This window comes from Chrysoperla carnea, chromosome 3 (assembly GCF_905475395.1).
Source record: "Chrysoperla carnea chromosome 3, inChrCarn1.1, whole genome shotgun sequence".
NCBI lineage: Eukaryota > Metazoa > Arthropoda > Insecta > Neuroptera > Chrysopidae > Chrysoperla > Chrysoperla carnea.
Window position 1 is genome coordinate 40,589,407 of NC_058339.1, and position 24,836 is coordinate 40,614,242.

A 24,836-nucleotide genomic window follows, 5' to 3' on the forward strand; every position below is an offset into this window, starting at 1 on the left:
TGATTTCTAAAATTTTCGATGAATAAAAATAATAATTATATAAAAATTATTAATACATTACATTACATAACTGGTAATCAAATTATGTGGAAACTTGAAAATTTGATAACTATAGTCGATTTTCAATTGGTCTAAGAAAAATTTTGTAAAATTACTGATCTATAATGAATTTTCTATTTAAAAGAAAAATCGATATTTTTATACCATGATTTGGTTTTTCATTAAATAAAAACGCATGATTTTTATTAAAAAAAGTAGTGATAAGCTTTAAAAAAGAATATCACAAGTAAAACGTAGTAGGTTAAAAACAAAATACTTCTCTGAAACGAAGGTTTTACATGATTAATCAGTTAATAATATATGTCAAAATGTTTACAGCATTTCAAATTGAAATTATTTTAAACTAATAAGTTAATTGACAAATATTCACATACAAAATAATATTTAAAAATATTTCAATCAGATTTCTATAATATTTTAATTATTAAATCCATATTCCCTATTATGATTCCGTCAAGTTGAAAAATAGCGTCTAATGAAATTCGAATAGTAAACGTACTAGTAAACCCAAAGATAGTGACAGAAACTTGCTAAATATTTCAGTGTTTACTAAAATGAGGAGAAATTTATGTGTGAACTACGAACCTGTTTTGTGAATTAGCCAGATATACAAAAATAAAAAATTTATTCAACTAAAATATATCGTCCTCATGGATTTTATTTTAAAATTAAATTTTAAGAATATAATGTGTACTAAAAAAAATATATTAATAAAACTAGAGTAAAATTTTTTAAAGGGTAAAATCTTAAAATTTAACAAACAAATGCTATTATAAACCTTTTAGGTGCTCAGTAATTTACTTATAATTAACTACGTTATTTCTTTTTGGACTAATATTAAATTGCCAACTGTAGTTCTTTCATGTTTATAATTCAAATGTATTCAATATCAATGTTCATGTAAGAGTTGTATCAACGTTTCATCCAAATTAACCAATTTTATATGAATAACATAAATTTACAACAGACGCTTTGAGTGATTTTTTAAGATTATGGTTCCTGAATATGCTATGCCTAGTTTATCCAGAGAAAATTGTTTCCTTTTCCAGACGTTACTTTTGTTTAACTAAGTTAACAGTCTATTCATAAAATGGCGAAATAAAATAAATTTTAAAACACTCTATGTCATTAATAATACTTAGTTTTGACTGAATGGCTACTCGTCGAGTATTGTCTCATTTTGAATAGGGTTTCTCAAATATGAATTAAGATAATGCGACATTTTTTATTGGTTGTTGAATCCGCACATTTACAGTAAGTTATTGTTATGATTTAATCATTAAGTATTTTATTTAGCATCATATAAGTTAATATTTTATCATAAAATAATTTTTGACTAAATATGGTATCGTTATTTTAATTCTTATTTCAAGAAGCCTTATCAACTAGACAAACTCTAATTTAAAAAAAAATATCAACGCCACAAAATATTATTGCGGTAACTAATGTACCTAATTTATAATTATTTACATATTATTACTTATACGAAATAATTTTCTGAGATACAAAATAAAAATTCTGTAATTAATTTATTAGAATGTATATAACTTATTTCGTAACTTATGCTGTTCACTAGTGTTGACTTCTATAAAATATGTTATAAGCTGATTTCCGTCGGTATCATTTTTTCTTTTATTGTTACCTATTAAATGTTTATGCGGCGTTAGCTACCGCATCCATTTAAAATATCATACAATTGTATGATACGATTGCAGCTTGGTCACGAATCTCTGAATAAATAAGGCTTTATAAACGATTCGAATATATCTACTTTTTAAATGAAATTTAAAAGAAAACGACTTACATTTGAAATTATTGTATATCCGGTCTAAACCAACACACATTTGAAATTATTGTATATCCATCCGCTAAAAACATACACACATTTCAAATTTTATAGTATTGTTTTTATTTCATTGTATAAAAAGATGTAAGATAGTTTTTAAATTTGTAATTTACAGCAGTTGGCAAATAATGTTTTTTTTGTTGTTATTTGTCATTACAAAATTTTAAACAAGTGTCAAAAATTTAAATTTAAATAAATGTTTAATGACAATTTTTGAACTTTAACTTAATATCGTTAAGGATAAATGAATTTCATTAAGATAAGAAATTCAAGCAGAAAGATAAGAAAGATATTTGATTGACAATAAAGGTATAGAATACAATTCAAATATTTAAACTTTTTAGCCGGTTGCAGTTACCTGTTATGTAATATTACAATTCATTCTTTTAATTTCAATAATATGTTTTAGTTGCATTGGAACTGATTCTGGTCATGTTTTTTTAATTATGTATCAAATTTTTATATGATCATAATAATTATTTTATTTTGTATAACGTCTGGTTACGTTTTATTTTCTCAATTGTGTTTTCTTTCATGTAATGACATCGTTGGTAAAAGTCTAATCCTATAATAAATTTTACTTAATCGAATGGATTTGTTAAACTCAAGTTATGTTACTATAAACGTGGGTGTTATCCGATAAGGGAATATTTACACACTAAATTAATCGCATTTTCTTTTTGATTTGGTTTAAATTTTTTATACGATGTCCTTACATAAATGAAATATTTATCCATAAACTCAGGAAATTTCGTTAATAAACATTGGGAAAAATCAATCTAAAAAAAATTTTTTAACTAAGCCCTAAAAAAAATTCATCATGTTTTTGTTCTGTAATTTATCATTGTTAGGATATATTTATGTATTTAAATATCAAAGTAAATTTTGAATGGTAGGTAGTACTCAGGAGAAAATTGAGAATTAATATGAAATGTTAAATAAAAAGTTTTATCGCATTTACGAATAACATTAGTCAATAGATTTTATTTCAGAAATAAAAAAATAAATATTATTTTGAGCCACTTAATTTGTATGGCTTCTTATTGAGCATAAAAATTTTATCCCTTAAGTAAAACTTGTGTTAATTATCGTCAATTTAGATTTACCCCCAAAATTCGATCGATAAAATTGCGAATCCTTTGTTTCAGGGAATAGATTGTAACATCGTTGATTCCTATTGTGTATTTATTGGGTAAACAAATTCAATTAATGTTTAAAATTTTTATTATTGTGAAGTTTTTAAACTTGTTGAATTTGTCTAGCAAAAGTTGAGCGTGCGTCAAAGTGTAAGAAACAACTAAAACGAAATATAATTTGAGCCAGTTGAGTAATGGGATCGTTTTTCTTATCACTTGAATATAAACGCAACACAATCTCGCACCATTCATTAAACTTACTAGGATGGCCACTGTACCAAATAGAAGACACGCTCATTTTTATCCTACCAATGACAAATCGAGTAATTCGTCGAAATCGTGTTTATATAATTGTGAAAATATTACCACATAAGCACACTTTAGATAAAATCGAATACTTCTTTTTAATATTTCCATTTCAAATATTTTGATATTTTAATGTCGTTTTTTGTAAAATCAATTATAAATATTAATGATTAAAATTACTTTTATATAAATTTGAATATCATGTTATATAAATAATATTAATGTTAATAAAAATGTAATAAATTTTTTTCAAACAATGAAACAGGGCTTGGTTTGAAACAACATTTGCTTTATACATTTTTAGTTATATACATTTTTTTTATTTTAAAAAGAAATATCTCTATGAAGTCACAATTCAAATTATATGTATTTTAGGTCAGTGAAAAAAAAGTTTGAATGGCTGTGAAATTTTATCTCCGATGTATATACGAAGGTGGTCTTTTTTTGGTATTCATGTAAATTTTGAATACATATATAGAATGTTTTCTCCACTAGTGTATGTGCCATTAACTTATATAGTGTGAATAATCTTATATAAATAAAAAAATAGATATAGTGTTAAAATTCTGTTATCAAAGTTCTTGTACATAGACGAACAACTACTATTGTTTGATAAATAAAGTTATATTTATTTAAATTTTGTTCTTTATTTTAATGAATAATCCAAAGCAAGCCCAAATCCTGCAAATTTATGGAGGAGGCAATGTTAATTTTTGAATAATTAATAATCTTTTAAATCGCATGCTCTTTTGTTTCTTGCTACGAAATATCGCCTTTCGTATAATATTTACATTCATTTATCAATTGGGCGCGATTTATTTCTGAACTTTATGAACTTAGTAAATAGTAACAGCTACTTGCCCGCTTCGCGGGGTACTTTCATCCTTAAAAACAATAGCTACCGCGTTATAGCCTTTACCTACCTTTCCCTCACTTATCCTCCCTTCAAAGCATTCGCAAAATAGACTATGCCAACAAATGCAAATCTACTACATGGCATTCTCCATGTCTATAACGATAAACCGTTTGGATGGCCACGTTACGGTTCTATGTTATTAATTCCATGGTTTTTATATACGGATACTCAACTTTCAAATGACATATTGGGTTTATGCTGAATGCTTGCCATCGTCAAGATTTACGCCCAGCATAGCTGATCCATCAATCACCGGGAACCATCGGTATAGTTAATGACAAGCACCCAGCAGAAATCGAATAATCATCAATCCCACTATTCACTTTCATGAAATATGCACTCAGTACTGTGCAGGAATTGTTATTGTTAGTAGCATTAGTGCCATAGACTTTATCGTACACTAGCGCTCAATGCTATGTTTTAAATCGGCGCATGCGTACATTCATTTAGACGTAAATAACTGCATGATTAACAGTTTAATAATAAACAAAAAAAATTCACAATAATCACGAGCTGACAGTTGATGATCTACCGACTTCTAGAAACTTTAAGGTAATCATCCTGCTTGTACATATGTGCTTAATATGAAAAGTTATATAAATTCTTTTTCCTTATCAGTAGGTAATTATGACTAAAATCACGTGACCTAAAATAAAACGAATGTGAAGTTAGGCGAAATTGACGCACGGTTTATTGTTGTTTCTTTTTTAGACTGATTTAGACGTTCTCATTCAGTAAAGTTACATAAACAAAAATTTTAGCTTATTCGTTAATTTTTACACTCTTTAGTTTGTTTATGTATTTTTTAAGGTCAATGATATTTAAATTTCAACTGAACACTGCATATGGATAGATAATACCTACAATTGCATTGTGATTTGTGTGGCGCGCAATGGGTGTAGACTGTAGACATTGATAAAACCATATATATACACCTTACATTAATAACAATACCGTTAAACGGGAAGCGCGAATTCAATAATTGTAATTTTTAATGCGAAAAATAAAATTCAAATTTAAAATTCTCAGAAGAAATAATATTCAAGACTTTAGAAGTAAAAAGTGTTCATTTTAATATAGTTCTCAGAGTTACAAAAATTAATCAAACTTTTGAAAAATATGTAGACTTTTTGAATAATCATACTTAGTTTAATATTTATTTGTAAAATATTTTAAAAATTAAAAAAGTTATTAGTCATTGTATTTAAATACAATTTATTTCCAATAAAATTTAAATTCGGCAGTATCATCTCTGAACATATTTTAAATTACCCGCGAAATGTCATTGATTAATTAAATGTCTTTCTATGTTTATTGTATCGCCATTAGTTACTGTGGAAGTGTGGAATAATTTTATTTTATATTTTGAGCTTTAATAATAATATAAACAAATTGTTTTTTTATTTATTAGGAATTTGTTTTAATTAGATTGAAGTAATAACATATTAACGACCATGATATTGCGCCAAAGTGACAGAATTTTATCAGGTTCACGCATTTAATCACATATTTAATGTACAAAATTGTGTAAATCAAGAGGATTGTGGTTTTCAGTTTATTCTCGTCAGAAAACTGGTAATAATATTAATTTTGATTAATAATTTTCGTATATGCTATTTACTTGGGTTTAGATATATTTTGTCTTGTCTTGTGTTGTTAATTTCTTTTAAATCCATATAATTATATTTTTTACCTAAAACGCTTAACGATCGATATTGAAAGACACCGGCAACCATTTAGAAAATTAATATATTTTAAACACTAAAAATTTTTCAAGTAATTTTTCTATTAACATGTTTTGATTAATCATTTTTTAATTAATTTTATTGGTGCTTTTTATTTTAATCTATTTTTTAATTTTTTTTTTGTATTAAGAATGTGGTTAACTTTCGTTAAAGTATGTCTTGTTTCAATAATTATATTTATTGAATTATGTAAAAAACTTATTGTTATTAGTTTAAATATTATTGACTGGAATTTTTTACTTAAAACTTGTGTTAAAAATTTAGGAATTCTCTGTTTGCATCACCTGCTTTCATACTATTTGTTACCTTATCGGCTTTTAATAACTAAAATGTATTTGAGTCGAGGACATCAAAAACTTGTGAGTATTTAAAAGTAATTTTTAAATACTTCAATTTCATCATCTCATCGAATACTTCATCCATTTCATTTTTCATTGCTTTTTTCCTGTTATGCCTTCTCATTTATTTTTAATGCCTAACACTGTAGCTGAAGCTTCAGAATGTATGTTTTAAGATACTAATAATTTTTAAACCACGTTCTTCTAGCTAACGTAGAGTATTCTTAAATGTAGCTGTTTTTGTAATAAGCAAATTGTAAAAAATACATTCTGAAGTTTGTAATCCCTGTTTTTACATAAGTTATTGAAAATTATGTTATAGATTCATATGATGGAACAAAATTCAATGCCGCAGCATTCCAACCATCCGATGTTACCACGTCGACGACCCCCCCGCGTTAATCCACATGCTGCTGCTGATCGTCTTCCTCTAAACGAAGCTGCAAAAATTGTATGTATAATGAATTTATTTCGTCGAAATAATACATTATTTTGTTTGTAATTATTATAGGAGATGGCATCCTTGCCAAGTAAAACGCCGGTATCCATTTTACAAGAATTATTAAGTCGCCGAGGTTTAACTCCGAAATATGAATTAGTCCAAATTGAAGGTGCTATCCACGAACCCACTTTTCGGTATCGTGTAACTATGGAAAATTCTGTTGGTAATGAAATTATTATTCTTTTCTCGGAGTATTTGTATTGAACAGTAGTTAGAATTTTTCACAAATTATTAATCAATATTTGAAAGATTTTATTTAATTTAGGACAAATTACAACAAGAGGTCTTGCCTTTTGACGTTAAATTTGATATATTGTAAAAATAGATGATTCTAAAGATAAAATGTACAAGTACTTGAACTTTTTTTTCAATATAAGACGTTCTGTACACTTGAAATAAAGAACCAAAACCGGACAATCTTAAGTCGTTTTAAAAATGGCGCTCTCAAATATCTCGAAACTATCAGGTCTACCTCAAACATTATTTCTAGTATTTAAAAATTATGATATATTCATAATTAAACAAGAGGTTCAATAACACTGATTAATCCCTAAACCGAAATCCATTTATTGGTTATCAAAACCTATCAAAAGTTATATGGTGTCTGATGTTGCTTTTGCCCAGGGGTGGTAAACCACCCCTTCAAAGGGGTGGGCAAATCTAAACAAAAAGTATCATTTAAATATATTTCGAAAAGTCAATACTTTCCGAGTTATTGTCGATTGGAATTCGAAGTATTTAACGTTAAATAACTGAAAAATGTAGATTTTTAGAAAAAAGTATATCATACACTTTTTAAAATATTATAAAAAACCTTGAAAATACAAAAGTTTCAAGTCATTTGCACGAAAATTAACGGAGTTAAAATGAAAAAAAGATACTCGTACCTTTTTTTATGTTTTATTCAGAACAAAAATTGAGATCCGATTTTTTTGTCAATCGGAGCTATGAGAAAGAACTTAAAGGTTTAAGCCTCTTTTATTGGAGTATAAGCCAAGTTTTAATGTAATTTAATTTTAATTGTTACATAATTTTCGAAGTATTAAGGGGGTAACATGTGAGCTCTAGTGATTTTTTTCACTTCAAACTGACGAGATGAAGCTTTCAACATATCTTTGCTGGAATTTGTCCTAAATTCGATGACGACTCTAGTCGACTATTAGATATATTTGACAACCTTGATGTTATTTACTTTTTAAGAACTATTACCCTAGGGGCTAGATGTGCGAGACATTTTTTTAAGCTAGTAAATTTTGAATAAAAAGGGGAATAATTTTTTCAATTTCTGTATTGAAACGTTTTATAGGGTATGACTTGGTTATTGAAAGGTAGATAATTATGTTTTTACTTCAAAATAATTGGAATCCGAAAAATTTTCATTTATGGTGGAGGCCCTTTGGCGAGTTTTATTTCAAAAAATAAACAACTTTTGTTATAAACATTTTTTCGTAAACATCATTGCTTACCAATGAGGGTGCAGATTCTATGTATGTATTATATGGGAATATCAGTTCTGTGTGACTATCTTGCTTTACTTATATGACGTAGAAAAACAGAAAAACAAACGATTCCGTAATCAACACTGTTTATACATGTTAATTGTTTCACTTGTTTATAATACCTTTGAGTCCAAATTTCAACAATAATATATGGATTATACATTACTATTTTTATATAAAATTTTAGCTGTTGGTACTGGTCGTTCTAAAAAGGAGGCAAAACATGCTGCTGCTAAAGCTTTACTAGATCTAATTGTTGGATACACTAGTGATGGTGAAAATAATTCTGAAGGTCAAACAACTAATGGGAATGGTCAAGATGGGTAAGATTAAGAAATATTTGTCATTTTAAAATATTTTTAACAACAAAAACTTGAAACAGAAATCATGCAATTTTATCGACATATGAAGATAAAGTTGTTGGAAATCCTATCGGCTGGTTGCAAGAAATGTGTATGTCACGTCGTTGGCCACCGCCATTTTATGACATGGAAAGTGAGGAAGGATTACCTCATGAACGCATGTTTACTATTGCTTGCCAAGTTTTCAAACATCGGGAAATAGGTACTGGAAAATCAAAGAAATTAGCTAAAAGACAAGCTGCACATAAAATGTGGCAAGCGTTACAAGATATGCCTTTGGAGGGTAATAATGTGCCACCGACTCTAATGGATGATGAAGAAGAGGTATAAATGTTTGTTTTATAATTTTTGCGTGGAAGCAAAAAAGTCAAGTGATTATAAAATAAGTGACTAATTTTACATCGATAACCAGTTTGTTATTATTTTACGTTATTCGTTAGAAATAAGTAAATGTTTTATGTAAAAATCATTTTTAGTCTTTTTCAAACATTAAATTCATAAAATTTCATGACGTGAACAAAAACAGAGCATGCGCATGATGCTTTCGTTGTTGATTTCCTTTTGTGTTATGTTTACTGTTTTCTGTTAACTGATTCCCTTATGTATACTGATTTCTAAACTAACAGGAACAATTTATATTTTGAGGAGAATATTTTTCAAAAAGTCAGCAACCCATTTTAAAATGGAATGACTTTCTACAACGAATTAATTTTAATATTTGAACTTCAGATTCTTAAAGCGTAGACCTGCGAAATTTTTTAAACCTATATTATTTTAAATTTGTTTTTGACAGATCTCAAACGAATTGGTTTTGTTTTACTTGTATTTAAGAATTTGGTCTTTCTTATTGTGAAGTTACATCTAAACGGCTAAATGGATTTCATTTATTGAGCTATCGGTATATTTATCTTGCTACGACAAGTGTCTCAGGATATGTTACGTTCCAACCTGGGGACTGTATTATGTAAAAAAGTATGTGCTAAGATAAAAAATTACACATGTGCTAGGATAGTTTGTGTTAATCAATTTTAAGACACTTCAATAATTATCCTTTGTGGACAGAAAAAAACTAATTTAAAATAATATAGGTTCAAAAAATTTTCGCTAGTATACCGCAATTTTTAAGCGTCATAATAAAGTTCGATCCGTGAATGGGAAATCAATGGTTGATTTTATCGCATAAATAATACAAAAAATTTATCTTTTGCTCTTTCTGCAAGATATGACATCATACCTGCTCTTCTTGCAGAATATGTCGGTTTTCGATGCTTGAGATGATTTTCAATAGTTAAAAATATTACGAAAATGGTTGATCATTCCAGTCTATTCCAGATAGATCTTAATGTCTACCTCAAATTGAAATAGAACGCAGCTTGATGAGGTGGCGTGGGACACTTTAATATAAACGGGGGTTTATGTATGGTGGATTCTGGAGAGTGACGTTGACGCAGTTTGTACGCTGTGGTTACAAAAAACTCATAAACCAACCTGCATTCCTCATTGATCTCCATCTACATAAAATCGTGTCACGCCACACAAATATGTGCTTCAATTTTCACTCATGCTAAATCATTATTTTTATGATATTATAATAAAATTAATTAATAAAAATAAATACAAATTATGGGAATTATATCGATAGGATCATTCGATACTAAATTTTTGTGCAGTTATATAACTTATTTTGTAATCACCTAATTATGAATAATTTTCTAAGTAGCTTACATTTTTAAATTATCTACATGTTACAAAAAATTGAATTGTAGTACGGTTTTTTTTGATTGTTTACTTTCAAAAAGATTTTACTATCTTTTCTCTATTCTGTTTTTATCAATATGCGTTTAAAGCCATTGAAGCCCATTTTTTTTTTTAAAGGGTAGTAAAAGCTTTTTGATTTTCGTAAGTTAATTAATTTTTCTCATTTTTTTATAGAGTAATCAAAAAATTGGAAAAATGCTTAATCGTTATGCAGAGTTGAAAGATAGTAAAATCTCCACATTAACAACCCCACATAGCCATAAAGTTTCGCAATTCCACAAAAATTTAAAATTATCCACTGGCAAAAAATTGTCGGAATTGCAGGTATGTAACTTTTACCTATCTATGACGAAACGAAGCAGAGTATTTTTATAATTTCTTTTTTTTCAATTTATTTTAACCTACTTGTGCGAACAAAGGTGGATAATATTAGCGTATATGTGTATATATGTGTGATTGATCGTGTGTGAAGGATTCTTAATTCTCTCGTAACGTTTGATTGTAGTATGTAGTTAATGCACCACAAAAAAGCCGAAATGGATATCCTTGGAAGATTCAATTACCGTGGTTAAAAATTATAATTTCGTATGCGCGTGTATCGAAAAGCTAGTCAAAATTTGCATTGTAGATAGAAATTATTTGACTTGTAAACAAAATTTTTCCTTCTTTTATTTTATTTCATTCATAATTTTTCTTAATTAATATTTTTTTTCTAGAATACTTGTTTGAATAATAAATCATTCAACTTCGTGCAGTTCCTACAAGAAATTGCGTCAGAACAACAATTCGAAGTAACCTACGTAGACATTGAAGAGAAATCAATTTCTGGTAAACATCAATGCCTCGTCCAATTATCTACATTACCAGTAGCTGTTTGCTATGGATCTGGTTCAACTTCAAAAGATGCACAGTCAAGTGCAGCACAAAATGCTCTCGAGTACTTAAAAATAATGACAAAAAAGTGAGGTAAAATTTTTAATAATTTTAAGTCAACAAAACAAAAAAATATTAAAAATTAAAAATATCAAAAAAATACCTCATTTACGTCATCACACGAACACAAAAAACTCGAAATTTTTGGCTAAATAATACCAAAAAATACGAAAGCATTCGATTTATGTATATTTTTATTGTATATTTGATATCATCTTAAACTTTTTTTTTCCGTTTGTCCTCGTATTTCATTTGTTTTTCGATTACTACAAGTGGAAAAATTCAAAATTTTAAGTCAAATATACTGTAAAAATACATCAAAATATATATTCAGTTGTATATTATATTAATCGATAATTGAGTATTATGGTTCCTTGCGCGATATCAAAAAAACCAGTGCTTATACGTAAGTTTATTAATAATGCGCTATTAACCAAAATAGTAGAAAATATAATACCAAAACTAAATGGTTTACGTTTCTCTCATATATTCATATTTCAAAATATTATTGTTCATAAATATGAAATTGAAGCAAGTGCAACCTATTTACACATCACCATAATTTTATTAAAAAAATTATCTTTTTATTCAAATCAAGTTCACAATACATTTAATCATAATTACTTAAAAAAAAATCAAAATATTTTGGTATTAATTATTTTTACTCTCTATAAAAGGTATACATTTTACACTTCAGGTAAATACTATAAATCATAAAATTAATTGACATGTCAATGTTTATTTCTCATTCATCTGATCGAAATCGGCTTCAGTTTTTCACGTTATTTTACGTTCATGGCGACATTCCATATTTTCGATAACTGTTCATGGTAAAAAGTTACTTGTTCTATATTAATGAAAATTTCTATCATTTCATTTACATACTTATCAAATTTAATTTCATCATGAATTTAATTTTAGTAGTCGCGTTAGTTTTTGTTAATTTATGGGCCGATTTCAAAAATAAAAGTAAATATTTGAAGTGTAATGATTTATCGATAAATATGTTGGTATTTAGCATGTTCTCTAATAAATTAGAAATCGGGTCAGTAAAATAATTTTACCCAAAATTAATATGATGCTGTTTGACCCAACTTTGCATAATGGCGGATGCACAATTTATACAAGCTATACTTTGCATAGAATTAGTGGGATTTTCCATAATTTATTTTCTTTTTGATTTACGAAGGCTTTTTCATTCTTGTCATTTGTTGACCTATTTCATTTTGTAGCTTAATTTATCTTGTTTTGCGAGGATTTAAAAAAAAAATATTTAAAATTATTGTATTATCAATTTCATTTCTTAGTTTTCGTTTTTTTAAATTAGTCACGTGTAGAGTTTATTAAATAATTAATAATATGCCATTTAGCAATTTAATATACAAAATTTATTGATAATGCTTTAAATTTTAAATATTTACATTTCAAATTGAATGGTTTTTTGTGGTTTTCTTTCAAATCACTTGTTTGAAATTGAATGTATAGTTTTAATATTAAATGTTCGTATGAATTTTAATATTAAAAATTTCACTATATATTTCATTAAAAAAAAAACATTTAATTGAAATGGATTTTTAACTATAGGATAATATTGAAATTGTTTATAAATTTAAATTAATACTAATATTAAATGTCGTAAACTAAATTTACGGCAATCAATTTGTATCTTAAAGTTCACATTAAAATTATTTATTGGGATTTGCTGTATTTCCTCAATTAATAATTTTTTTTGGGAATTTTGTCAATACTTAAGATTTGTGAAAAATATTTATTTTCAAAAATGATTTTCACCAGATGGAAATTATATCAATTAAAAAACATAAATTGCTTAGTACTTTCAGATAGAAATGATTTTTGCTTTATTAAAAATGTATTTGTTATCATTTAGCAATTAATATACCAAATTTTTTTTAATAATTAATCATAAAAATTGAATTCATTTTTCATTTCAATGTAATTGATTTTTTGTTTTAAATTAAATTTTTTTTTCAATGTGTAGAATTTTAATATTAAATTTCAAATATTTATGATATTAAAATATTTTCTATACTTACCATAATAAAAACCATTTAATTGAAATGAAGTCCTGATTCTAAATTGTTATTTAGAATAAATTAGAATTATAATTGGTAAAATTTAGAAATATTACACAATTTTTTTTTCAACCATTTTCGAGGATCAATTTACATTTTAGTTAACTGAAAAATTATTTATTGAGTTTTGCTGTATTTCCTTAATGAATAATTTTTTAGAATTTTTTATGGCTTAAGATACATGTGGCTTATTTTCAAATATATTTTGGTTTTTACTAATTGTAAGTCTAATTTTTAGAAATTAAGATAAATTAATAAGTAATATATGAATATATAAATAGAATAATCATTTTTATTTAAAATATTTGTTGCTAAATGGTTAGAATTGCCTTTTTAGGAAAGAGGCATTATTTTAATGCAAAGTATAGAGGTTGTAACCTTTTTTTTTATTTATACTTTTTTTTTTTTCATATACTTCAATTATTAATTAGCATATGTATCAATAATAAAAACCTTCATAATTGTAGAATTATTTATATTATTATTAATTATTAATTATTAAATTGTAAATAACAATTACTTCACTTAAATTACTGTACTCTAGCAAAAATTTTTAATTTTTTGCCTTTCATTTAAATTTCAAAAATTTGTAGTTGTGAGTATATTGTTGTATTTAAAAACAAAACAAAAAAAAAACTTTTCTAATTACTCTGTTAATAAAAGGATTTAATATTGATGTATGTGGTAAGTTAAAAAATAAATGTCTTCAGTTGAAATTGTTTACTTATTTTATCCTGATTATAATTTTTTCCAGAGATTTTCAGTTCATCGTAAGATCAAAAGTTATTTGTGATTTCAATTTTTATATTGATCCTAAATCTAATTTTGAGTCCAAGCTAAAGGTTGTTATACCATGTATATATGAAATATACATATTATGTTAAGTTTAGTCCCAAGTTTGTAACGCTTAAAAATATTGATGCTACGAGGAAAATTTTGATATAGGTGTTCATACAATCATCTAATTTTCATTTTCACTTGTCTGTCTGTCTGCCGTCTGTCATCACGATTACTCAAAAACGAAAAGAGATATCAAGCTGAAATTATTATAGCGTGCTGAGGACGTTAAAAGTGAGGTCAACTTCGTAAATGAGCAACGTAGGTCAATTGGGTCTTGGACCCGTAGTACCCATCTTGTACATCGTTAGAGATAGAACAAAAGTTTAAATGTGAAAAATGTTCCTTATAAAAAGTAAACAACTTTTGTTTGCAACATTTTTTCGTGAACATCACTGTTTACCCGTGAGTGCAAATTAAGCGCAAATTGTATATGGGTAATTGTATATCAGTTATATATGTGTGGCATGTATGTATGTGTAATGTGACAGTGTAATCAACACAGTATATACATGGTATTTCAACAATTAACTCAGTCAATTTTCAGTTTGTTTTCACTTGTTGTTGTTTTTTTTATATATTATATTCATTGGAGTGATTACCTAGTTAGTAATTGTTATTGTAGGGTATTCTACTATATTTGAAAAAGTAATATAATAAGTAATATTAATAATATTATTAATAAAAGTAATATTATTATTCAATAATATGCCTACCTTTTTTTATCCTTTACATTGATTTAAGGAATATCAAACAGAACCTACATTAAAAAAAAATTATTACTACAATTATTCATTTATAAGTAGGTAAGTTTATTGAGGTTAATAAAAAAAGGTAAGAAAATCAAATAAATACTCAGTTTAAGAAAATAAGTTTATTAAAAAAAGGAGAGTAAAAGTTATGTATATTACATTATTGATAAGTAAAACATGTCAATGGTGGAATAGTGGCTAGCCCAGCCGCCTCCGGGTAAAGAGTACCGAGGTTCGTAGCTAGGAATGCCCCGATTAATTTTTAATTAAATAATTTATTATGCTGTGATAATGTCATTTTTTTAGATAATTGTTATGAGGACCAAAAGCGACAAATAAATAAGACAGCCAGGTATATTTTATGTTATTTTAATTCCCACCCCCTGACAGAAGAGTGATTTATGGCATAAGTAAGGACTAACATAATTAATTTTTTTTCTTTGTGAAATAACATATTCTCCTATTACATTATGTTATAAAATTTCATTTAAGAAGAATAAGAGAAAGAGCATGTACAACAAAAAAGCAAGCAAAATAAATAAGTATTTTTTTAATATTTGGTAATAGGCGAATATGTTATAAAAAAGTGGGATAAAATATATAATAACATGTTCTTCTGTTACAAAATTTCAAATTTTAGTCTTACGGGCGATTTTTTAATTTTATAAATACAAATTTTAATATTTTGTAATAGGAGAATATGAGTGAGATATACTATATGACATGTTCTCCTATTAAAAAGTTTCAAATTTTAACATAACCAAGCCATTTTTGTACATATTTTTTAATATTTTGTAACAGGAGAACATGATTTTTTTTTTTGATCAAGAGTGAGATATATTTATGATTATTTAAATTCCCACCCCCTGACAGAATAGTGATTTATGACATGTATAACAGGCGTTATTTATAGCAAGAGGGCGGGTATTATAGATAATTTAAACTATAAAAAGAGTGGAAAATTTTTAACATTAGGAAAAATTCACTTAATTTAAAAGAAAAAATGTTTTCCACGCCAGGATACGAACCAACGTTCCTTGGTTTCATAGGCAAGTGCTATACCCTACAACCACCAGCCTTATTTATTAGTATATAACTAATTTAATACTTACCTTTACTAATAAAATAATTAATTAATTGATCATTTTGTTCTGAAAGAAACAATAGGATATAATATTTTCTTTTGAAATAATTGGAGGAAAGAAAATTTAAAAAATAAAACAAAATTTAAAATATAATAGGATTTTCATTTATTAAAAAAAATTAAATTTTCATGAAAAATCATATTGTACATTTTCATAAAACAAATTAACAGAGATTCTTCTTTTCTTATTAAAGTTTTTATAGAAAATAAGTAAAGTTCTGTCAAGTTCACATGAGTTTGATTTTGTTGAGTACACTCATAATTATTCAGGCCTCTTACTTGGAATCCATCTTTTTTGAGGAACATACTTCGTGATCATGGGGGGGGGGGGGTGGATTCGTAATGTGATCAAAAACAGAAATCCCAAAAATTTGTCCCAGAACGATTTCTAGATTTTTTTAAAAACGCGCCAAATAATTTTATTTCCAATTAGCAAGGTAAATTCTCTGAATTATACTTTTCTTTATCATATGGGTGGTAAATAATAAATCATACTTAGCTTAAGATTTAATAATTTTGTGGTATTTCTACAAAAGATGGAGATGGACACGAACTTATAGAAAAAGTTCAAAGGATAATGCATGCGCACAAATAAACTTATTAAGCGTATTTTATTTATATTATTTTTATTTTTTATTATATTACATTGTTTTTAATTTTTAAAAGGCTTTATACACAGGTTTCTGCAATTAAATATTGCAATGACTAAATGTTTTTTTTTTTTTTATACTAAAAAGCGAAAATAAAAGTCGGTGATATTTTTTATAACTGTTTTATAAACAGCTTTTTAATCTATTTTTTATTTTTACAAATAACATTCACTAAAATTGATTTTGGTTTAAGTCCATTTTTTTTATAAAATTCTTAAGTTTATTTTTTTATTGGCAATTGTTTTATTATCTTTTACAAATAAAGCAATCATACCAAAGCAGTTGAATGAATTATCATATTTTATTCAAATTAAATTTTCAATTTAAACCTTATTTTGTAACTTTGTACAGATATTATATCGACATAATTTATTTATTTATATATGCTTTAAAAAATTTTAATGGGATATGCGATTTTTGAATAAATTGGGAAATGTTTCTTTTTAAATGAATTTATATATAATTATTTTTTAAATACCAGTCTTAAAAAGTTACTATTCTATCAATGTCTGGCTCAGTAAGCATTAATGCCAGCTAATAAAAAAAAAAATTTTGGACCACATCCCATATTTTTTGCAGTTGGTTAATACCTAATTTTATTTTTGAATTTTGAATAGAATAATGTATTTGAAAGTTTAAAAATAACGATTTTCTTCCAAATTATTATAAATTGTTTTAATTTATAGAATAAATTCATGTAACGGACGGTTATGTTGGGAGATAAAAAGAAATTTTAGAGAATTTAAAGAAGAATGAAAACTATTCAAAGATTTTTTTTATGGCAAGGGCAGCTGCTATAGTTTTATCAGTGTAGGTATCCATGCGTTTTTGTGTGCCTAAAATAGAGCTCTATTGATTCAATAGAGCAAATTAAACATGTAAGAGGTGAACCCATAGATTATAGTTTTTTTTTATGTAATAAACTATAATTTGGGGGTGAACCTTGCATCAAATCAGTTTTTCAACCGGTTTCTTTAATTGTGTTTCAACAGGCATTGAATAAATAAAAAGATATTTAGAAATTATAGTAATTTACAACAAAACTGTTCAAATGTATGAATGAATTGTCAAATAAAGCAATCCACTCTTTTAATGGTCTAATCATACCGTAGACCCTTGCTGTTTTTCTTAAGATTTAAGCCTACTTGTGATTGCCATATTAACTACTTGACGTCATTAGTGATTTTCCTAGTAGTTATCTTTGGTTTATGGACTTATGTAAGATAAGAAGTAAGATAGTAACGATGACTAATGCTATCTGATATGTCAGATTTTATTTGAATATCTTCACAAGTACTTTATATATCTGGCAAATTGATCCGTGCAAATGTAAGGAAGAATCTTTGCTTCAAAATAAAAAGTTTGAGACTGATAGTAATGGAATAAGCATCGTAGTATATAGAGAATAAGCATTTAGATTATTAAAAAATGGTACACCATCTTGGCTTGGCATTTCCAGTTGTTTTTACTGATATCATAGTGTATTAAAGAAAGGTTTTCATCTCTATTATTTTAAGAAGTCTTCGATTTTGCAAATATTTTTTATTTGTTTCATGATGGGTTTCATGCATAGAAGTAATAACATAGAACCGTAATGTGGCCATCCATACGGTTGATCGTTATAGAAAGAGACCTAAAAATAGTACGCGTATAGCTCCCTTCGTCTGTCTAATATTACCTTTATGAAAGTCACAGACATGTACGTGTTTATACAATAATTCAAAATATTATTATATCGCTTTTGTCAGGCTGAGAGGCAAAGAGGGAAGGCGGTCCCTTTTTTCGGTCACGTTTTAACGGTCTATAATTCACTTATTGCGTTTCCTATGCTTGCCTCTATGGTTTATATAACCTCTTTGTTTTCATGAATGGTTTCATAACGGATTAGTCTAAGAAATGGCTACCCAAAACTTATTTCCATCAAAGATATTTTTCTTAGGTTATAAGAATTTTAATAAGTCTTTTTGAGGCTATAAGGTTTTTTAGTTCAATCACTTATTATTTATTAATTAAAAGGTATTTGTGCTATTTAACTATTTGGATTCATTCGTTAATATATTTGATTGCGCCATTCCCTCTACTCTTTTCCCTTAAATCATATTAGTACCGTTTTTAACTACAAAATGTAAATTATGACCAAGATAAATTAGGTATATATGGAAACAAGATTGTAACTTGACCGTTTAAATATCACATTTAGAAACAAAATTACTGTGAAATAAAAGCACAATGTTAATTTTTCTTTAAAAGTGGGGCCATTGATTTTGTTTCATAAAATTTGAAAAAATTAATTTTGGATACATTAAAATATATTATTATTTGATAGTTACTTAATTTTGGTACTAAAATGTACCTACGATTTAAAGATTTTAGTAGAAAAATCGTTATTATAAAGATTTATTACATGAATAATAAATATGTTAGGTATATAAGGTTCTCATGCAAGTTGTTATGAATGTATAAGTGTCACGTAAGTGGTCACGAAAGCTACTGGTCCTTTTTATTTTCATGAATATTTTTTATTATTACTCGAAAAAGGCGCCTCAAACAAAAAAGAGAATTGAGTATTGTAATTTTACTTACGACTGAATTAATTTTATTGTTAAATTCGTTCCTATACGTTTATATTAATGATTATGTTTTGTTGAGATTAAGGGTGGATTTATATGAATTTATTTGATTTCGGCGCCATTCATCTCATACAAATTAATTCGTATTCAAAAATTGAGTCTTCATTTATTAAAGTACGGAATTGTTGAAAGAAATGCGTTTCTAGGGATGTGACGTATGATTAAAAGTGAACTCTTAAAAATATAATGATAAATATAAAATAATTTTTAATACCCAAAAAATACATTTTTCAAAATACAAAATTTTTAAAATTTTGCATACACTTTTAAATTTATAGATAGTCGCCCTAGACCTAAAAATTCTAATAGAATTTCTATTAAAATAAATCGTAATTTGAACTTTCGATTGTTTCCTATTAAAACCCGGTAAACCTCTTTAGTCGAAATAAATGGTAATAATACGGCAAAAATTTTAAATATCTATTCATGCTCATATATTTTATTTCAAATTTTCGTTTGGGTTTCAATAGGAATGAATCGAAAAACGTCGATTGCCGATTAATTCCGATTCATATCAATAAGGAAACCTAGTGAAATTGTTTGCTAGAGTTATAAATAGGTAATCAAATTGAGTATTATATAAAATCTCAATATGAAAATGTTTTCATGTAAGTGAATGCCGCTTCGCGTTAACAGCAATTTATTTCTCTTTTTCAAAAGATATGGTTCACTTACACTTCCATACTACAAAACCACGCGAAACGTAATTATTATGGATGTAGACATGATTAGTGAACAGCATTTTTAACTCCAAAGCAGCAATTTTGCTAGTTCGCGAAAAATAATCTTGATTCAATTTCAAGATCATCATATTAATTTTTATACCATTTAGTTTTTTTTCCGATTTAAAATCTTAATTTGATTACCATTTATCTGTTTTTAGGACATTCGAATGTCAAATTATTTTCAAATTGTACTTTGCGATTTGAAGTTTGATTAAAAGTTACTACTGTAAAGACCAAGGCCATTAAGAGTTTTTGTGTAGAAATCATATAAATACAAAATAAATTTTCCAAGTTCAACCAAATTTTGTAGCAACTTACATGAGTCACCTCTATGTATATATTAAATATATGTGTTTAATTTTGTAAATACAATATACCTACTTTGGATCATTTTCTATTTATTTAAATATAATTTTTTTTTTTTAATATATTAATATAATCTTTTTTTTTTTTTAAATAGTCTACCTACTATATTTGATCCCACATTCAACATACCTGAAAAATTAATACTGAATATCGAGATGACCATCAATTTAGAAGAATTCTAGATAAATATTTATTTTAACATTTTCCTCCAATCAGAAAATTTAAAAGTATTTTATACATTATATTTTTTAAAATTTTTTGTTAAATATGACAGTTGTAAACTCATACCTATACTATTGTGTCCAAAAAATAAGGTGACATTGTATTTATTTTGAAAATTCTTTATTTATTCTTCCAAATCAATTTCATCCCCTTCAAAGTAATCCCCTCCCGATGCAATGCACTTATGCCAACGGATTTTCCAATCTTCGAAACACTGGTTGTAGTCACTTTCCGGGATTGCCTTCAGTTCCGTCTTCGCTGCGGCTTGAATTTCTTCTATCGTATCAAAACGGTGTCCCCGGAGCGGTCTTTTGAACAGCAAGAAGATCACGGCGCCAGGTGAATACGGTCGTTGCGGAACGATATGGGTTGAGTTTTTGACGAAATTATCACGAATAATGAGTGCAGTATGGGATGGTGCATTATTGTGGTGTAAAAACCATGAATTGTCTTTCCACAATAACGGCCTTTATATGCGGATAGCGATACGCAAATGACGCTTATCGTTCAAATAATATTCTTTGTTGACTGTTTGACCGGGCCGAAGGAATTCATAATGCACAAAAAACGCGCGCAGTTTAAATTCAAATGTCACCTTATTTTTTGGACACAGTATTATTTTGTTGTAACCGTTTATATTGAATTTCTATTATAATTGAATCAATTAATAAATTGTCATGAAATTTTGTCATCACGATTGAAATCAGTATGTAATTTAATTACAGTATAATTTGGATATGTTCAATTTCACAAAAACAGATCACAATAAAACAATTATACTGAATCAGTTAAAATTTATGTAAGGATTTTTAAAACTGTTGGATGATGATTTTATTTTGAAATGACTTTGAGAGTGTTAATTAAAATAGAACACAATGTGTATCAGAAAATTAAAATTTATGTAAGAATTTTTAAAATTGTTGAATGATTATTTTATTAACTTCCCAGTATTTCGAAATCGAAAATATATCACTTATTATAGAATAATTCAGTCAGATTAAGAAACGCAAGCCAAAAATTGGTGTTATTAAAATGTACAGTTTAAAAAAATTAATAAAATTATTCTGATACACATAGTATATCTAACTTATGAGACACCATTCGTTCCGTTATCAAAAAATGTTCCCGAAAATGTAACAATAATCTTGATATTAGATGGTAAATAAACTATGTTGAAGTTATAAAAGAATTTACATTTACCTAAGCAAGCGTGCGTGCCTGGTAAAAAGATCCAAATTATGCTGATAGATTGGTAAATCCACCGCAAGGCAACACTCTCTTTGATTAACATAGAAATGAATTTTGTACACCATCAAAGCAATCGAATTGTTTAGAATTACAAGAGAATGATGTCATAAAGACGATACTTTTTTCGGTCACTTAGAGTCTGTGAATAAGCAATTTGGTTTGTTCAAAGTTGCTGAAATTTTTTTAACTCTTTCAATAATAAAAAAAATGGAGTCTCATACTGCTGTAATATCAAAAATAAATTGACAAAAATTGTATCGTGTCTATTATGTGAGAAAAACAAGAAAGCTCATTTTACAATATAATTTGTAAATGTAAAAATGTTGTTTGAACGTTTTCCAATGTATAAATACCAATAATAAGTTCAATTTCCAAGGCATTGATAATAAATTATTTATTTATTTATTTTTATTATAAATTATTTCTTTTCATATAAAAAACGATGAATAATTTGGTGGTATACTAAATATATTTAAATATTTATTTACAATTAGAGAAAGTATATTTTTTTTTTAGATTTTAATAAAATAATAAGAATTTTTATTAAATAGATATTTTCAAGAAATTTATTTACAAATCGTTTACTAGCACAAAATATTTTGTTTTAATATATAATTTTTTTAAATATATATTTTTTTTTCAAATTTTGTTTAATAAATTATTTTTTAAATTTAATTTATCGACTTGAACTTTTATATACTAAATTTGTACAATTTAATAATTTTCACCAAAATAAAAACCTAATCTATACTTATTATTCTCAAGCTAAGGCCAATTTGATGAAATATTTATCAAAAAATTCAGTTAAAATTATTTTAGCAAAGTGATATGAATTCGAAATTCTGTTAAAAAAAAAGTAATTTTTTTAGTTAAGTTATTTAAAAAAAAAAAAACAATTAAAACCAAATTTTTAATCGTTTCGTTTGGGATGTCTTATATACTTAGAAAATGAGAAACAGAATAGGATTAATTTATTACTCTGTTTAATTATAAAATTATAGAATTGCACCAAACAATTCTAGACTCAAAATCAGCTTTTTAAATTATTCTGTATGCCATTCCATTTTTGGTAAAAATTCCTATATTAAGGTAATTTTTTTAAAACATAACTGAGGTGGTTTGGCTAGTGTTATTTTAACATTAAGTTGCCTGTTTATCTTTGAATAGTTTTAATATTCAGATATTTAACTTAATGTCGTAAACTATGAATGGAAACTTAAAGTTTGTTAAATAATTAAAAGAATAGTAAATAATAACAGAAAAATACACACATCAGGATAGTGAAGAAAATTAGGACAATCCCTGTAACACCCCCTTGGCTTAAAAACTGCAAAGACTTGCTTCTCTTCTAATCGAAATTTATTTTAAGAATGTGTATTCTCTTTTTTCATTGATTCACTTTTATTTTTTTGAAAATAGATAAAATTTTATCTATCGAGTAATAGATAAAAGTAATTAAAAAACAACTCTATTTTGTCGAAATTTATTTGAAAAAATTATTATTTTAACTGAATTTTTGATAACCTATGTGGAAGTGAGGAGTTTGCAGGATGTGTTTTAGAGCCACTTATTCCTGACGACGCTGCTCAGTCTCCTCCCCCACATTAGATGATATCATACGATAGTTCCTTGAAGATGTTGTGGTTCAGATGTTTGAGGTTGAATTGGCCCTCCTCCAGAATTTTCTTGCCTGGATTGACTTTGACTACTAGATTGATCACAGTAAGGTGATGGTATACCACCCAATGGGCTACTACTAGATGGGCTTACATTAGTTGCACTGCCAAATTGAGATGCCACACCTAAACAGCAATCGTTCATAGGAGACGGTGGTAGCCCGATTGTTGGGGGAGCCATACTAATATTCGTGTTCGAAGGACCAACTATTAAAGCGGTATTACTTGACATACTAGGATTGCTTCCTTCCTCTGGCGGAGTTACCTCTAAACCTATATTACTATTTAATGCAATTTTGATTGGATTGTTATGATTTGAAGGTGCCATTGAAAAATGAGAGAAACCAATTTCTTCCAAACTACTTTTTCGGCGAGCAACACCTGCATTAGTAAGTCCTTGGCGTAGGGAATTTGATCGACGTAGTAAAATATCATCACAAATTCGTAATGAATTAGATCTACCTCGAAATGTTCCCGCTACAGTTGGAGAATCTGGTAACGATAATGAATTGGATTTAGTAGTCACTAACGGAGGCGGTCTAGGTGCTGTGAATGTAGGCAATCCTAGACCAGAACCTCTTCTACTGCCGCTTTGTGCTGCTGCAGCCATTTGTTGAATTAAATTTTGTGAACAAAAACTAATATTCGATTTTCGTCGACTATTATGTCTTTCGAACGTTTTTTGGGCAGAAAATGGGCTTGGACGAACAATATAACTAAAAAAATAAAAATTAGTAGTAATAATTTACAAAAATTTTAACGAAACATTAACACATACATTATATCTCCTTCTTCTAGTTTTAAATCACAACTGGGGTTAATTATAACATAAGATAAGCTATTTCGTTTTTCACTAACATCCATATAATCAATTCCTGGTAAATTTAAGCTCTCCATTCTTGATCGAACTAAATTAGCAATTTCAGCCCTTTCAATTTGTTGTGCGTGATTATCCTTTGCTTCGTCAACCATATTTATTGAATACTGTTTATAATAAATAATAGAGATATAATTATTAAATTATTTACGACATTCAATATTGCACACATAAACCTAAAAATCATGCCATAGCAAAACAAAAAATAATAATAT

The 24,836-nt window shown here is 26.8% G+C and overlaps 2 protein-coding genes across 6 annotated transcripts in view; one reads left to right on the top strand and one right to left on the bottom strand.

The window, feature by feature from the left end:
* Positions 1–5,681: 5,681 nt before the first annotated feature.
* LOC123296946 (interferon-inducible double-stranded RNA-dependent protein kinase activator A homolog) lies at positions 5,682–11,591 on the top strand. 5 transcript variants are annotated; one of them, XM_044878676.1, is made up of 8 exons: positions 5,682–5,839; positions 6,274–6,368; positions 6,670–6,798; positions 6,859–7,012; positions 8,536–8,671; positions 8,731–9,034; positions 10,643–10,792; positions 11,185–11,591. In XM_044878676.1, the coding sequence occupies exons 2-8, from the start codon at positions 6,339–6,341 to the stop codon at positions 11,431–11,433; spliced, it is 1,152 nt and encodes a 383-aa protein (XP_044734611.1). In that variant the 5' UTR covers positions 5,682–5,839; positions 6,274–6,338; the 3' UTR covers positions 11,434–11,591. The 5 variants fall into 5 exon arrangements, with proteins under 5 accessions (XP_044734611.1, XP_044734612.1, XP_044734615.1 ...); XM_044878677.1 differs by having other exon boundaries at positions 5,684–5,839; positions 6,703–6,798; XM_044878680.1 differs by lacking the exon at positions 10,643–10,792 and having other exon boundaries at positions 5,685–5,839.
* Positions 11,592–23,561: 11,970 nt separating this feature from the next.
* LOC123295148 (potassium channel subfamily T member 2) overlaps positions 23,562–24,836 on the bottom strand; it is a 142,272-nt gene continuing 140,997 nt past the window's right edge. Inside the window, exons 20-21 of the mRNA XM_044876381.1 lie at positions 24,523–24,728; positions 23,562–24,460 (exon numbers count right to left, since the gene is read on the bottom strand). Of these exons, the coding sequence (XP_044732316.1) occupies positions 23,683–24,460; positions 24,523–24,728 (984 nt within the window). The 3' untranslated portion in view covers positions 23,562–23,682. The remainder of the gene's footprint in view (positions 24,461–24,522; positions 24,729–24,836) is intronic.